The following is a 17,691-nucleotide window of genomic DNA, read 5'->3' as shown; positions in this document are numbered from 1 at the left end:
TGCATTTTTTCCTAATTTAAATGAATACACTGATTATGGGTGGAGACTTTAACTGCTGTCTAAACCCTTCGATGTATAGATCTGTGTCAAATCCTGCACTTCCAAACAAGTCTTTATTAATTCTTTCTTAGTTGAATCTGGAATTTTAGATGTTTGGAGATTTCTACACCCATATGATAAAGAATTTTCATTCTTTTCTCATGTTTACCATAATTACTCGAGGATAGATTACTTTTTTAATTGATGCTAGACTAGCTCCACTTACTATGGACTGCAAATATGATGCAATTGCCATTTCTGATCATGCACCATTGAGTTTATCAATTAAATTACCAGATGTATCCTTTGCTGTCAGACAATGGCGATTTAACCCTTCTCTATTACAAGACTTAGATTTCGTCCAATTTATTAAAGAACAGATTTCATTTTTCTTTTTAACTAATTTTACTGAAGAAATCTCAGTATATATCCGTGGTCAAATTATTTCATATTCTGCTGGATTGAAAAAACATACTAATAACGAAATATGTATATTAGCTGACGAGATTAAAGAAATAGATAAAAAATATTTTGATACTCCTAATCTGGAGCTTTTTAAAAAGAGAACAGAACTCCAATTACAACATAGTTTATTATTAACATCTTCAATTGAAAATCTACTACTTAAAAACAAAAGTCAATTTTATATACATGGTGACAAATCAGGTAAATTATTGGCCAACCAATTGAAAGCTACTTTATCTAAACATCAGATTAATAAAATTTGTAAACCAAATAGTACCTACACGATAGATCAGGTTCAAATTAACAAGTCCTTTCAAGAATTTTATTCTTCTTTATACCAATCAGAATCCCCTGAGGATCCTACATTAATGCATGAATTTTTAAGAGATTTGAAGATTCCCCTATTATCTTTAAATGAACGTTCTACATTAGATGCTCCCATTTCGGAGGAAGAAATAAAGGAAGTAATATTTTCAATGAACTCGGGTAAAGCACCCGGCCCTGACGGATATACAGCTGAATTTTTAAAATCCTTTTCTGATATTCTTGTTCCCTGGTTAGCCAAAATTTTTATAGATGCTCTATCAGTAGGTAAACTACTACAATCTTTCTATGAAGCAACTATTTCTTTAATTCTTAAAAAGGATAAAGATCCCACTGATTGTGCACCTTATAAACCTATTTCTTTATTAAATGTATAATCAAAAATATTTTCCAAAATATTGGCCTTTAGATTGGAAAAGGTTCTTCCACAAATTATCTCTGAAGACCAGACAGGATTTATTCAGAATCATTATTTACATTTTAATATTAGGAGATTAATGAATATTATATATTCCTCTTCATCCCAAATTCCAGAATGTGTTGTTTCACTAAATGCTGAAAAGGCATTTGACAGAGTTGAATGGGATTATTTATTCATTACACTTCAAAAATTTAATTTTAGCCCTTAATTTATATCTGCGATTAAAATGATCTACTATACACCTATGGCTTCAATACTTACTAATAATCAAAGATCTCCTTTGTTTAGGCTTTTTCGAGGTACCAGACAAGGTTGCCTATTAAGCCCTTTATTATTTGATATTGCTTTAGAACCCTTGGCTATTGCATTCCGGGACTCTTCATATATATGTGGCATTACTCGTGGACAGAAGATTCATAAGATATCTCTTTACGCAGATGACCTGTTACTTTATATTTCTAATCCGGAGGAATCTATCCCCGCAGTACTATCACTACTAGATCAGTTTAGTGTTATTTCTGGCTATAGATTAAATCTTAATAAAAGCGAACTTTTTCCATTAAATACGCAAACCCCAATTTATAGGCAATTACCTTTTAGATTGGTAACTGACTATTTTATGTATTTAGGTGTTAAAATTACCAAGAAACATAAGGACTTATTTAAAGCAAATCTATTGCCTTTAATTGACCATGTTAAACAATTACTTACTAAATGGTCCCCTCTATCTTTATCATTGGTAGGCTGAATTAATGCAGTTAAAGATGAATATTTTACCAAACCTTTTATATTTATTTCAAGCGATTTCAACTTTCATCCCGAAATCTTTTTTTGACACTATTGATTCTAACATGGAATTATGGGCAGGGTAGCAAAATGGGTGGAGAATTGGCTGGTTGGCAGGAAGCAAAGGGTGGAAATAAAAGGATCTCGTTCTGGTTGGTTACCGGTTACTAGTGGTGTGCCGCAAGGGTCGGTGTTGGGGCCTCTCCTTTTTACCTTGTACATCAATGATTTGGATGATGGAATAAATGGTTGTGTGGCTAAGTTTGCAGATGACACCAAGATAAGTGGAGGAGTAGGGAGCATAGAGGAAATAGAAAGAATGCAGAGGGACCTAGACAGTTTAGGAGAATGGGCAAGGAAATGGCAGATGAGATTCAATGTTGAGAAATGTGCAGTTGTACACTTTGGAAGTAGAAATAAGCGGGTAGATTATTATCTAGAAGGAGAGAAGATTGATAGTGCGGTAGTACAAAGGGACTTGGGGGTACTCATACAAGATACCTTAAAAGTTAACCACCAGGTTGGATCGGTGGTTAAGAAAGCGAATGCTATGTTGGCATTCATCTCGAGAGGTATAGTGTATAAAAGTAAGGAAGTGTTGATGAGGCTCTACGGGGCGCTAGTGAGGCCTCATTTGGAATACTGTGCGCAGTTTTGGGCCCCGCATCTTAGGAAGGATGTGCTGACGTTGGAGAGGGTTCAGAGGAGATTTACGAGAATGATTCCAGGAATGAAAGGGCTTAAGTATGATGAGCGTTTGTCGGCTCTTGGACTGTACTCGCTGGAGTACAGAAGGATGAGAGGGGACCTCGTAGCGACATTTAAAATGTTGACAGGTAAGGATAGAGTAGATGTGGCTAGGCTGTTTCCCTTGGTGGGCGTGTCCAGGACCAGAGGGCACAATCTTAGAATTAGAGGGTACAGTTTCAAGACAGAGATGAGGAGAAGTTTCTTTACCCAGAGGGTGGTGAAATTGTGGAACTCCTTGCCACGCACAGCAGTGGAGGCCAGATCAGTGGGGGTATTCAAGGAGGAGATAGACAGATATCTAAATAGTCAGGGTATCAAGGGATATGGGGATAAGGCTGGCAAATGGGATTAGAATAGTTTTTTTTTCTCTCTTTTTTTCCCACCCCATTTCTTTTTCCCTTTTCCTTGGAGCAGACTCGATGGGCCGAATGGCCTGCTTCTGCTCCCTTATCTTGTGATCTTGTGATAAAATTCTTGAATATATTTGGCAGAATAAAAACCCAAGATTAAGTAAGAAATACATACAAAAACTAAAAAAGGATGGTGGTATGGCCCTGCCTAACTTTAGATTATATTATTGGGCAATTAATATCAGATATTTAATTTTTTGGATACAAGATTCAGATGTAGTTCAATGCCCCAAATGGGTACACCTTGAGCACCAATCAGTATTTGAATTTTCATTAGTTTCTATTTTAGGAGCTTCATTCCCTTTTGTACTTACCAAATTAAGTAAACATATGATTAATTCAATTGTTAAACATACAATACGGATATGGTTTCAATTTCATAAATCTTTTGGATTGGATAAATTTAACTTGTCAAGTCCCATTCTAATTTTTTCTTTCATCCATCCAGAGTTGACTCAGCTTTTTCCATATGGAAAAGGAAGGGAATAGTATGTTTTTGTGATTTATTCATTGATAACTATTTTTCATCTTTTGAACAATTGTCTAACAAATACAATTTGCCTAGGTCACACTTTTTTCGATATTTGCAGATTAGAAACTTTTTAAAAGCTACTATATCCTCTTTTCCGACACCTTACAAAACTGAAATTATGGAAAAAATTTTAGGTCTTAACCCTTATCGGAAGGGCTTGATAGCAATAATCTATGATTTAATTATGAAAATACGTCCAGAATCACTGGACAAAATTAAGAATGAATGGGAAAGCGAACTCCAGACGTCTTTACCTACAGAGACTAAGAAGAAAATTCTTCATTTAGTTAATACACCTTCAATGTGTGCCAGACACTCGTTGATACAGCTTAAGGTAGTCCACAGGACCCATATGTCTAAAGATAAGCTAGCTCGTTTTTATCACCATATAAATCCTATATGTGACAGATGTAAATCGAATGTGGCTTCTTTGACACATATGTTTTGGTCCTGTCCTCTTTTGGAAAAATATTGGAAAGATATTTTTAACATTATTTCAAATGTATTGAAGATTGATTTACACCCTCACCCGATCACTGCAATTTTTGGATTACCAAGGATAGATTCTGGCCATTTATCTGCTTCCGCTAACCGTATGATTGCCTTTGTTACATTAATGGCCAAACAATCCATTTTGCTTAAATGGAAGGATCCAAAACCCCCTACTACTTTTCAACGGTTCTCTCAAACTATATCATGTTTAAACTTGGGAAAAAATTAAGAGTGGTACTGTTGATCCTTCGCTTAAATTTGAAGATATTTGGAGTCCATTTATTCAATATTTTCACATGATATAGATCCCTTTTCAATAACTTTCCAACTTAGAGGAACGGAGTTGAGGACATAATATTGCTCTGTTTCTATTGAGAAATTTTAGTCCAGTCTTTTTTTTGTTTGTTTTTTTTTGAAATTTTTCTGTTTAGCTTAGTTTGGTTTGATATATTGTTTTGTGGCAAGTCACCGTTTAGTCGGGCGAACCGGCTCGGCAGTCGGGTCGCGCGGCGTCGGAGCGACGAGGCCCAAGATGGCGGCGGGCCTCGTCTTTCCGAGCGACGGGGAGAACCCGCGTGCGGGAAAGTCTTGATGATGTAATACTTACGTCATTCCCAGTTTCATTGGGCGGGAACAGTCTCCCTTAAAGGGCCCGCGCAAGGCGGGAAAATAAACCAGTTCTTGTTTGGCAATCCTCCGACTAGCGTCTTGTTTTATTCCGTGGTAGCAACCGCTACAGTTTATAATTTTTCTTATTGATTTGGTTTCTTTTTCTCTTATTTTTTTATAATAAATCATTTTCTTTCCTTTCTTTTATATTATATTCATTTACTAAGAGATTGTTGGATCTACAGATTTTTTTTACATTTTATTGTTCTCTATGATTATCTATGCCATGACTGTTCTCCTGATCTCTTTGTATTACATGTACAAACATTGATGTTATATCTGTATTAATCTCTATTAATTTGAAAACTAATAAAAAAAGATTGAAAAAAAAGATGCACTTGGATAGGGTGGGCTTGGAGGGATATGGGCAGGAACGCAGGAAATTGGGACTAGGTAGGCAGGCACTGTGATCCACATGGACTGGTTGGGCTGAAGGGCCTGTATCCAGGCTGTACTCTATGACTCTGAATCCTCAACCTCATGTTTGACATTTTGGAAAGATACGGAGCCACAAAACAGTCACCATGGCCAAATTTAGTTTTCACAATCCTTATTCTGCCATTCATCAAACAGAAAAGTGTTTCCCAATAACTAATACTGCAGTGAAGTTTTGACATTAATAATTATCCTATGAAATTGTGAAAGAATCATTAATATTACTGAAGGAGTCAGTAATATTAATGTATGAACATTGAAGTTGGATAATTTTAATTCTCATTCCTTCTTCTGTCTTCTAATAAATTCTTTGATGATTTTTATCAATGGAGTTTAGCTCATCCAGACTTGGTAAATGCTTTTGAGAGTGCTCCCATATCATTTAAATCAATTGGTTAAAAATCAATAAAAATGAAGTATGTTATAGATAATTATGGTTTTTGCCAAGCTCAAGTGTGGAATTCTGTGTTCAGTTAAAGAATTACTGAAGCTTCTGTTAAATGGGAATGTTCATATTTATTACAAACAGTATATCAATTCGCAAGTAGGCCACTATGATATGTATAAATGAAGAGTAATCATTTTGATCATTTTGAAATGTTGTTTCAAATGGTTAAATAATTGTTTTGTTTGTAGATAATTTTCTGCACAAGTATTTATGAACGATTTGTCGAAGACAGAATAAGTCAGTTCATTGATGTTTGCTCAATCAGTAATGTGAGTATTGTAAGATTTGACATCTTTTTGGAGATTTTGTTTTCACATTTTTTATAATTGTTTTCACAAAATTAAAACAGGTATATTTATTCTTGTTCTTCATTGTTATTTTGTAGATATCCGTTATCATTTTGTCATACAGATGCTTTGGATACTACATCCATGGGAGGTCTGTGCATGGTCATGCTGACACTAACATGGAAGAAATGAACCTTAATCTAAAGAGAGAAGCGGTATAATAAGTTCCACACAAATCTACATAGAGTTATCAGCAGAAATAAAAGCTAAAAGTGATGGAAGTAAACAATGGATTTGTGCTGTGAAAAGTGGAATTGGTAATGTCTTCCAAGGTTGAATCTCCAAGAGCCGATCCTAGACTTGCTGCCATCCCCAGAATGACTCAAGGGAATTTCCTGTCAGATCCCCTGAATGTGAGAAACATTTGAAACTATCAGTTATAGGTCTTATGGATAGCAAAGCCCTCTCCCAGTTTTGCCAGCACTTAGGGGTATCTAAAAGGCAGGGATTACTCAGATCATCACTAAAAACCCAGAAACATTGGACTTCCATTTACAGACTAGGTAACTGCAGGTGTGTGGAGTGGGTACGACTGCAACCATTCTGACAGTGGGACCTGGCCACCAAGATCTGACCAAGTAGGTCCACAGATGTCTGTACCTGCAATGTTAAACTACCATTTCTCTTTCATTGGCCTTCCAGAATTTTCTATTTTTCTTGCTAATGTCACAGCATTTGTGCTGCAGTTTAACTATTTATGTAGGGAAAAATGAACTCACTTTGCATTACATTTTCCAGTTCATGGAGAGATTCAGATATATCTATTTTATGAAATTCATGTTATTTATAGATGCACAATTGAAAATCTTTCTGCTTTCTAGCTCTCAATATACTTTTCTGCTTTCATAGAAACATAGAAAACCTACAGCACAATACAGGCCCTTCGGCCCACAAAGTTGTGCCAAACATGTCCCTACCTTAGAAATTACTAGGTTTACCCATAGCCCTCTATTTTTCTAAGCTCCATGTACCTATCCAAAAGTCTTTTAAAAGACCCTATCATAGCCACTTCCACCACCATTGCCGGCAGCCCATTCCATGCACTCGCCACTCTCTGAGTAAAAACTTACCCCGACATCTCTTCAGTACCTACTCCCCAGCACCTTAAACCTGTGTCCTCTGTGGTAACAATTTCAGCCTTGGGAAAAAGCCTCTGACTATCCACACGATCAATGGCTCTCATCGTCTTATACACCTCTATCAGGTCACCTCTCATCCTCTGTTGCTCCAAGGAGCAAAAGCCGAGTTCACTCAACCTCTTTTCATAAGGCATGCTCCCCAATCCAGACAACATCCTTGTAAATCTCCTCTGCACCCTTTCCACGGCTTCCACATCCTTCCTGTAGTGAGGCAACCAGAACTGAGCACAGTATTCCAAGTGGGGTCTGACCAGGGTTCTATATAGATGCAATATTACCTCTCGGCTCCTAAATTCAATTCCACAATTGATGAAGGACAATACACCGTATGCCTTCTTAACCACAGAGTCAACCTGTGCAGCTGCTTTGAGCATCCTATGGACTCCATAGATCCCTCGGATCCTCCACACTGCCAAGAGTCTTACCATTAATACTATATTCTGCCATCATATTTGACCTACCAAAATGAATCACTTCACACTATCTGGGTCGAACTCCATCTGCCACTTCTTAGCCCAGTTTTGCATCCTATCTGTGTCCCGCTGTAACCTCTGACAGCCCTCCACACTATCCACAACACCTCCAACCTTTGTGTCATCAGCAAACTTACTAACCCACCCCTCCACTTCCTCATCCAGGTCATTTATAAAAATCACAAAGAGTAGAGGTTGCAGAACAGATCCCTGAGGCACACCACTGGTCACCAACCTTCATGCAGAATGTGACCCGTCAACAACCACTCTTTGCCTTTTGTGAGCCAGCCAGTTCTGGATCCACACTGCAATTTCCCCTTGGATCCCATGCCTCCTTACTTTCTCAATAAGCCTTGCATGGGGTACCTTATCAAATGCCTTGCTGAAATCCATATACACTACATCTCCTGCTCTTCTTCATCAATGTATTTAGTCACCTCCGCAAAAAATTCAAACAGGCTTGTAAGGCAGGACCTGCCCTTGACAAAGCCATGCTGACTATTCCTAATCATATTATACCTCTCCAAATGTTCATAAATCCTGCCTCTCAGGATCTTCTCCATTGACTTACCAACCACTGAAGTAAGACTTACTGGTCTATAATTTCCTGGGCTATCTCTACTCCCTTTCTTGAATAAAGGAACAACATCCACAACCCTTCAATCCTCCAGAACCTCTCCCATCCCCATTGATGATGCAAAGGTCATCGCCAGAGGCTCAGCAATCTCCTCCCTCGCCTGCCACAGTAGTCTGGGGTACATCTCATCTGGTTCCGGCGACTTATCCAGCACATCCTCTTTCTTAATATCTACATGGTCAAGCTTTTCCTTTAAACTTTAAAAAGTAACTTTTAAATAGTAACTTTTCAATTACTATAATTATAAATTGAACAGCATAGAACTTTAAACTAAGATAAGGTAAGGTATCTTTATTAGTCACATGTACATCGAAACACACAGTGAAATACATCTTTTTGCGTAGTGTTCTGGGGGCAGCCTGCAAGTGTCACCACCCTTCCAGCGCCAACATAGCATGCCCACAACTTCCTAACCTGTACATCTTTGGAATGTGTGAGGAAACCAGAGCACCTGGAGGAAACCCACGCAGACACGGGGAGAACGTACAAGCTCCTTACAGACAGTGGCTGGATTTGAACCCAGATCGCTGGCACTGTAGAGTGTTATGCCAACCGCTACACTACCATGGCTGCTGACAGATTTTGCATGTGGGTGCTGGTGGGAATATTATTTTCATAGATACCAGTTTTCCAAGATGCTTCTTTTGCTTCCTAATCCAGCAAAAACAAATATGTAGTTTGGGTATTTTATTTCTTTATGTATATAAAGAAATAAAATGTATATCTTTAAGTTATTTACATAATTTTGTGTATTTCTAAGTGTTTCTTCAATGCATACTTTTAGCAAAAACACATCATTTCCTTCATGACCAGTTTTCTGTATACACACACTTGATTGGGAGCTACACCTACACCTGAATCCAGGAAATATGGGCACACTTCTATAATCTACCAATGTGTGTAGGCAAAAGGTAAGACTCCATTCATAGATTAATCTCTGAAAAGTCATTTCTTTTTATTTTGTTATGAATTTCAAGGCCATGTACAATATTCTTATTGTTTCATTTATTTGTTCTCATATTGGAATCAAAAACAATTAAGTGAATACTCATCAATTTCATAAGTGGACACGTTCTGATCACAAATAATTATTCCTTCATAGGAAAATCTTTGTGGTCAAAGAGGCTTGATTCCCAACACAGATATTGAGACATTTCAGATATTCATCACAAGCAAGGTCAGGGAGCAATATGACAAGATTCGAGAGCCACTAAATTGGGTTGAGTAATAATTTATTACCATTAGATATTGTCAATAAATACATTATTTTTGAAACAGTTTAAGTGCTCTATTTTGACTTTTTAAATGTATTTTGCAGACTAGAACACCTGGCCACCTGGTGAATAACTCTGGGGATGCTGTTGAACAAAGAATGAAGGCTTATAATACCACAAATAGATTTCTTGGATCATTCATTGATCATGTAAGCATACTGTTATTTTGGCTCAGTTTGCAAATGATAACTAGATAGTCTCTTGGCTTGTGTCAAATGTTTATGCTTCTATTAGTTATCATAAAGTACTTACTTTACCTGGACCTCCAGTTCTTCTTGCATCTAATCAGAATTCTGATTGGTATATTTTCATTCTTTTGCAAATTCCCATATATTTGTAAATGTGGAAAATTGTGTGCCAGACTTATTAAAACTTTACATAGTCCAGAGGAGGTCACCTTGACACTGGTTGAGCACCTGAGTGTTCAGTTGTCCATCCATAAAAGCTGCTAAGTAGAAAAGAAAAGACAAGAAAATTTGTCCAAGAGTGAAAAACAAACTGCTGGAGGGACTCAGTGTGTCAGTCAGCAGTTGTGGAGGCAGAAGGATTATCAATGCTCCTGGTCAAGATTCCTCTAGCAGTCTATTATGTTGCTTCAGGTTACAGCATCTGCAGTCTCCTGTATCTCCATGATATACAGTATGTCCAAGTCTGATTCTGGCCTATTGAACATCACTGAATTTCATCACTGCATCATTGGAGGTCTTTGGTTAACTGTCAGAAAATAAGAGGCCATTTCAGGTTGGCTAGTTTTAACCTGCCAGCTACTTCAAAAGTCATGCTATATCAAAGTTTACCAATGATACAAAGTCTGGCTCACCCCCAGAAATCCAGACACAATGCTCCAGCCCAGTGGTTTCATTATCCACCAGATGGACTGGACGATGATATCAGGTAAAGGTGTAAGGGGCGGGGTTTGCTTCACAATTAACCCTTCGTGGTGCACAGACATGGTGGTTCTGTCTCAGTCCCGCTCTCCTAACCTGGAACATCTGGCGCTCAAGTGTCATCCGTTCCACCTGCGGAGGGAGTTCTCCGCTGTCATCCTGGTGGCGGTGTTCATTCCACCCCTGGCAAACGTCAAGCTGGCACTGGAGGAGCTGAGCACCATGATCAGCAGTCACGATACAGCGCACCCTGATGCCTTCCTGGTTATCATGGGGGACTTCAACCAGGCCAGCTTGAAGAAGTCTCTGACAAACTACCACCGAACCAGAGGAGCCAACACACTCGATCATTGTTACACCACCATCAAGGATGCTTACCGTGCCATCCTGCGCCCGCACTTAGGCAAGTTTGATCAGCTGGCTGTACTCCTGACATATAGGCAGAGATTGAGGATCTCAGCACCAGTGGTGAGGACCGTGAAGGTGTGGTCAAGGGAAGTGGTGTAGCGTTTTACAGGACTGCTTTGAATCAGTGGACTGGATCATATTCAGGCATTCACCTTCAGATCTGAATGTGTGTGTGCCTGCGAGAACATACCGAGTTTTCCAAAACCAGAAGCGCTGGATGAACCAGGAGATTTGCAGTCTGCTGAGGGCTAGATCTGCGGAGTTCAAGACCAGTGATCCAGAATCCTACAAGAAGGCCAGGTATAACCCTAACCCTAATGCATCATGAGAGCGAAAAGGCATTTCCATGTGAAATTAGAAACACAATTGGATGCACAACAGCTGTGGCAGGGCTTGCATGCCATTATTTCCTTCAAGGCAACACCTAACAGCTTAAGATGCAGTAATGTTTCACTCTCCAACGAACTCAATGCCTTTTACACACCCTTTGAAAGAGAGATAAGCACTACCCCTGTGCAAATCCCCACAGCATCCGGTGACCCTGTGATCTCTGTCTCAGAGGCTGATGTCAGAACATCCTTCAAGAGAGTGAACCCTTGCAAGGCATCAGGCCCTGACAGTGTACCTGGCCGGGTACTGAAAACCTGTGCCGACAACTGGCTGGAGTGTTCAAGGATATCTTCAACCTCTCACTGCTGCAGACTGAGATTCCCATCTGCCTCAAAAGGACAGCAATCATACCAGTGCCCAAGAGTGAGCTGCCTCAATGACTATCGACAAGTAACACTCACATTTACTGTAATGAAGTGCTTTCAGAGGTTGGTTATGGCTAGAATTAACTCCTGCCTGAGCAAGGACCTGAACCCGCTGTAACTTGCCTACTGCTGCAATAGGCCTACAGCAGATGCAATCTCACTAGCTCTCCACTCTGCTTTGGAGCACCTAGATAACAGCAAAAGATACATCAGGCTGATGTTTATCAATAACAGCTTGATGTTCAACACCATCATCCCTTCAGTATTAATCTCCAAGCTTCTAAACCTGGGCCTCTGAACCTCCCTCTGCAACTGGGTCCTTGACTTCCTTATCGGAAGACCACAGTCAGTACAGATCGATGATAACATTGCCTCCTTACTGACAATCAACACAGGCACACCTCAAGGATGCGTGCTTAGCCCACTGATCTATTCTCTCTACAATCATGACTGTGTGGCTAAGCACAGATCAAATGCCATTTATAAGTTTGCAAATGACACCACGGTTGTTGTAACATCTTAGATGGCAACAAGGAGGCGTACAGGAGTGAGATAGATCAGCTGGTCGCAACAATAACCTCACACTCAACATCAGCAAGACCAAGGAATTGATTGTGGACTTCAGGAAGGGGAAGTTGGGAGAACACACACCAGTCCTCATTGAGGGGTCAGTGATGGAAAGGGTGAGCAGCTTTAAGTTCCTGGATGTCAACATCGAGGATCTGTCCTGGGCCCAGCACATTGATGCAATCACAAAGAAGGCACGCCAGCAGCTCTATTTTGTTAGGAGTTTGAGATTTGGTACGTAACCAAAAGCTCTTACGAATTTCTATAGATGAACGGTGGAGAGCATTCTGACTGGTTGCATCACAGCCTGGTATGGAGCATAGGATTGCAAGAGGCTGCAGAGTGTTGTAGACTCAGCCAGCTGCATCACAGGCACAACCCTCCCCACCATCGAGGACATCTTCAAGAGGCGGTGCTTCAAGAAGGTGGTATCCATCAATAAGGACCCTCACCATCCAGGACATGCCCTCTTCTTGTTACTACCATCAGGTAGAAGGTACAGGAGCCTGAAGACCCACACCCAATGGTTCAGGAGCAGCTTCTTCCCATCTTGTCATCAGATTTCTGGACACTACCTCATTGTTCCTTTTTTTGCACTATTTATTTATTTTGTAATTTATACTTTTTTATGTCTTTGCACTGTACTGCTGATGCAAAACAACAAACATCACATCATATAAGACAGTGATAATAAACTTGATTCTGATACAAAAATAGATGGGAAAATGAATTGTGAGGTAGACACAGAGTCAGCAGTGACATACAGTGGGGTTAAGTGAGGGAAAAAAGAGCAGAGGGAGTAAAATGGGTGAAAATGTGAGGTTATTCATTTTAGTTGAAAGGATAGGAAAGCAGAAATTCATATAAATTGCATGAGACATTAGTCTCCAGAAAGATCTGGCTGTCAGGATAGTTTTAAGTGTATTCAACAGCCATTGGATGATCTGTCCTTGATACTGTTGCTCCAGGCAATTTGCTATCATAGTGCTATTATTTAAGATGTGGCAGTAGATTGAGATCAGCTTGGATATTACCATGCTGAACTGTGTCATCCACTTTAAGGCACCCAACCCTATTCTCATTAAGTACCTCCAGCAACCATTTAGAGTGAGTGATTGACCCAATTTTGTTTTAAATGTGCAAGCCAATTAGCTTCAAGACATGGCTCCATGAAGTTTTCCATGTGCAGAGAGCCTATACAAATTTGAAAGATTAGTCTTGGCAGGCCATCGGTTTTTATCTTTATTTTTTTATTTCAGACTTTCAGTAATTTTCAGAATGCAACCCTGGTTAAGCATGATTATTCTGCTAATAATGTTTAACACTTAAAAAATACCTTAAAATTATTTTTATTGTATGACTACAGGCTCTTCGTGACATGGATTATGTTGTACAAGATAAACTGTTATTGGAAAAAATAATTGGGATGGAGCTGCATGAACCAATAGACAAGACCATTTTTTATAATGGTATTATTTCAAGTTATAAAGTCTTAATTTCCCTTCTTTCTTGAATTTTTTACAGTATTTGCAATAAGATTCTAATACCTAATGAGTCATTGACACATTATATGTATTTTGGACACAGATATTTGTTTCCAACAAGCAGTTTGCAAATTAAAATGGTTACCTGTTACATAAATTGCATTAAGAAATATCAGAAACAAAATGACCTGGATTGCATAAAGATTCTGAAATGACTGGAATTTGTTCTCATATTTCTGAGAACTGAAAGCAACTCCAATACTTCTATTGATACATAGTTTGACATGGAAATGCAAAGCTGCTGGCAGTAATTTGATGCCTTCCACAAGCTTCTTCTTCACTGAAATCGATATAAATTTAAGCAAACATATCCTGAAAAGATTATGCTTTGTTGTATGAGGTCTTAGTGAATGTTTAAAGGCATTCTACAACATAATTACGGCTTAGCAAAGTTTCTGTCATGTAAAGCTCTGTATATATGCTATAATTTCTCCATAAAATAAGATTTTATATAACAATAAGACATTTTAAAATAAATCTTTGAAGTTAGTGTATAAAAGTTCAGCTTCTGCCCTTATAAATCTATGCTTTGATGGTTTAGGGTGTCACACTCTAAATAAAAGGTTAAATAAAAAATATGCTTTTATTTCCTCATACGCCTGCTGTGATAGCTCCTTACTATGATTGACTGCTCAGCCAGTTTGATACTATCACAGCTGCTGGATGCCATGGATTCTTTGAACAGATGCCTGACAGCAGCAGGCTTTGGAAAAGGGAAAGTTCTTGCCAGAGAGGTTGCTACATCTTTGTGGAGAGGTTTCTTCAAGGTTAGAAGAGTGGTGAAGTTTCATCACTGATTGAAAAATCAGGGCCGATGTGTCCAACTTGAAACAAAATAGACCTTCAATCATTATTGATTCTAAAATATATGTTAATTGTGCAATTGACTTACATTGTGTTGGCACTAAAACATTTTGCTCTTCTTAGATGAAAACCTCTCATTCACGGATGTCCTATACTATGGCAACGAGGGAACACTTCTTATTTTTGATACACTGTTCTTCTGTATTGTGGATCTTGCCACTCAAAATTTTATTTTTGCTTCCTTTCTAACATACATACAACAAAAGGTAAGTGTGCATTCATTACTTAGAACACATAAGTAATGCAAGCAGGAAAAATGTATGAGTTTATTGTTCTTCTGACAGTTTGGCTATGGCCAAGTGCAAAGTATATCCAGCCCCTAAGCTCAGCAAGCCCCAGTCCTCTGCTACCAGACTCAATGCTGAGTCCAGCAGTGGAAATTCAGATGCACAGCCATCTCAATGGAACTGCTGGCTAGACATTCTGCCCAATGCTTCAGCCAATGACTTTTTATCAAAGCCATTTTAATGAAATGTCATTAATTTAGAAAAATTAACTCATATCTTCACCACATATTCTGCCTGTCTTGCTGAGTATTCCTGGCATTTTCTGTTTTAAACTCAGATTCAAAAAAAATTGACACCAGTGAGGAGGATGTTTAACATCACCTACATCATTTTTTTTGACTTGCAGACTTGAATGGAGCATTGGTTCATTAATATTGAACAATGAGTGACAGGGGTTCTCAGACTGACAGCCAAAGAGAAATTTCACCCCTCCTACACTTTTTCTCTTTGGAAATGCTCTTTTACATTAGTACCTGTTGTATGATGACAAAATTAAACTTAGCTATAATGATTGTTATCATCAGTGAAGATTTGGGGTGGCAATTCCATGATCAATGAACACTCCAGCATAGTGGTGTATATTTTGCACATGCCCAATTGACCTCTAGTTAACCATCTGCTTTCTTTTCCCCAAACATTTTGCCTTTTGAACCAGGGAAAGCAAGTATTGGGTCTTAGCAAGCTTTGGCATTATAAAGTTCCCACCTATTTTCTTTCCATAATACTGCAAGAACTGGAGCATACAGTATTAGAGAAGAGAAAAGGAACTCTCATAGTGTAGGCTGACACATATTGAACATATGGGCAAGGTACCAAAGAGCAACCAGCACTTGTGGAATTGTGGTATAAATTGCCATATTGCAGAGGGGGGAAAGAATCTATGTTAATTTTTTGCAGGGTTATTGGAGAAGTTAGGGGATTGGGACTAGATGGATTGCTCTTTCACAGAACTGGCATAAACGTGATTGGCTGAATGGCTTCCTTCTGAGATATAAATTTTGTTATTCTATAAATATTTCTATAAAATGTTTACATTTCTTTCTGATTCAAAGATTTTTCAGTTCATTCGAAATGCAGTAGGACGCAAGAACTTGGCTGCAAAAACACTGATTGACGAGAGATTCCTCCTTTGAAATACATAGAAATTTAGGGGATGCTTGGGAGGACGCACGTCAGCTGCAGCTCTAGAATTGAAAACTTTTCTCGTTCCAGGATAGTTTCACATATTTCCTGTTAAACAAAAACATTTTATTAATAGTTTCCATTGCCAATTTTTGCCAATGATACTGCATTGCCAATTTTTCTGTATTGATGCAACAACACAGTTGTATTAACAAATTTATCAAGACTTTTCTGTTCCTTTATTCTCTACTCAAATCTCATCCCAAGCACCATTCTTCTACTAAACTGGTGGGTGGGTGGATGATTTTTGTCAATGTTATTTTATAATTAAGCCATGGGAGAGGCTTTAACGTAACCTTAGGTGGTGATTTCTCTTCTCTTGGAAAATGCTTAGCTTCTGCTCTTTCATGTTTCTGAACCACACTAGAGCACCAGTACAAATGTGTGAATCAAATTTACATTCTGAATCTTTAGTGTTATATTGAGAAATCTTCATAATTTTTGTCTGTCAACCAATCTGGTTTATAGATTTAATTAAACAATTTTCAAAGAAAGTTACAGTTTGTGTTTCCCGTTATATAAAGATTCAAAAATGGATTAATATTCTGAGGTGTTTTTGATAATTTTGATCAGTTTGGAGGAGGGTACTTTGGTGTGTTACGAATTAGGTTGCTATTTGGTGAATGTCCCTTTTAAGACATAGTACAGTAGTGTGTGTGTGTGTGTGTGTGTGTGTGTGTGTGTGTGTGTGTGTGTGTGTGTGTGTGTGTGTGTGTGTGTGTGTGGCATTATTACGACAACAACAGGAGATAACGACATACTGATGTTTTGGTTCAGTCAGTCAGAAAAGAGAGAGAGGAAGAGAGAGACACTGTCCGCTGGTCTCTGTATCATTGAATGAAAAACAATAACTGTGTCTGTCACTACAATCCACGTATGGATTTTTGGAATAATCCAGTGGAGTCCACTTTGTCATTAACCTGTAGAAGGAAACAGGTATTTGTGTGGACCGCCATGTCGCAAATGCCCTTTGGGGTGGCAGATACTTTGGAACAAAGCAGTGGAGATCATCAGTGACTGAGGTGTCGTATGGATTCCATTGTGGAACATTTGGATTTCGTAACGTCTCTATTCTCTCTCCACATTTTCTCTTCAGTCAACAGTGGTTTTGCAAAAGCCTTTGCTCATGTTTCACCTTATGGCTTGCTGGACTGAATTTTGAGAACTATTCCGGGACTTGGAGTTTGGGAATTTGCCACACACACATTCTTCGGGTTTAGTTTTGGGGTTAATATTTAATATCTAACATTTTTACTTTTATTTTTTCTTATTATCATAAGTAGTTATTAATAAAATAGTTTTTAACACTTATACATGACTCGTTGTGTTTCTTTTGTTGCTGGTATGTAACAAAATTGGGGGCTCGATCCCAAGATTGACGAGGGTGGTCTGAAATCAAACTCAAGACTGGTACTAGAGGTCTGGGTTTGAACAAATTGGGGTCTTATTGGACGACTGATTGTGGTTGGTCTGATAAAATTCTTTTTAATTGGTTTGTGTGTGTGGAAACTAGCAACAATGGATACATTTTTGAAAAAGCCAACCCCTGGAGGATT

General features: G+C 38.5%; 1 protein-coding gene across 1 annotated transcript in view; it reads left to right on the top strand.

The window, feature by feature from the left end:
• Positions 1 to 16,086, top strand: part of tmem67 (transmembrane protein 67) — a 155,402-nt gene extending 139,316 nt beyond the window's left edge. Inside the window, exons 21-27 of the mRNA XM_052023565.1 lie at positions 5,960 to 6,040; positions 6,157 to 6,273; positions 9,470 to 9,586; positions 9,686 to 9,790; positions 13,625 to 13,727; positions 14,730 to 14,872; positions 16,006 to 16,086. Of these exons, the coding sequence (XP_051879525.1) occupies positions 5,960 to 6,040; positions 6,157 to 6,273; positions 9,470 to 9,586; positions 9,686 to 9,790; positions 13,625 to 13,727; positions 14,730 to 14,872; positions 16,006 to 16,086 (747 nt within the window). The remainder of the gene's footprint in view (positions 1 to 5,959; positions 6,041 to 6,156; positions 6,274 to 9,469; positions 9,587 to 9,685; positions 9,791 to 13,624; positions 13,728 to 14,729; positions 14,873 to 16,005) is intronic.
• The last annotated feature ends 1,605 nt before the right edge of the window (positions 16,087 to 17,691 follow it).

Source organism: Pristis pectinata, chromosome 9 (genome assembly GCF_009764475.1).
Source record: "Pristis pectinata isolate sPriPec2 chromosome 9, sPriPec2.1.pri, whole genome shotgun sequence".
NCBI lineage: Eukaryota > Metazoa > Chordata > Chondrichthyes > Rhinopristiformes > Pristidae > Pristis > Pristis pectinata.
Note: the sequence above shows the minus strand (reverse complement) of the source record. Positions and strands in the feature narration are given on the sequence as shown.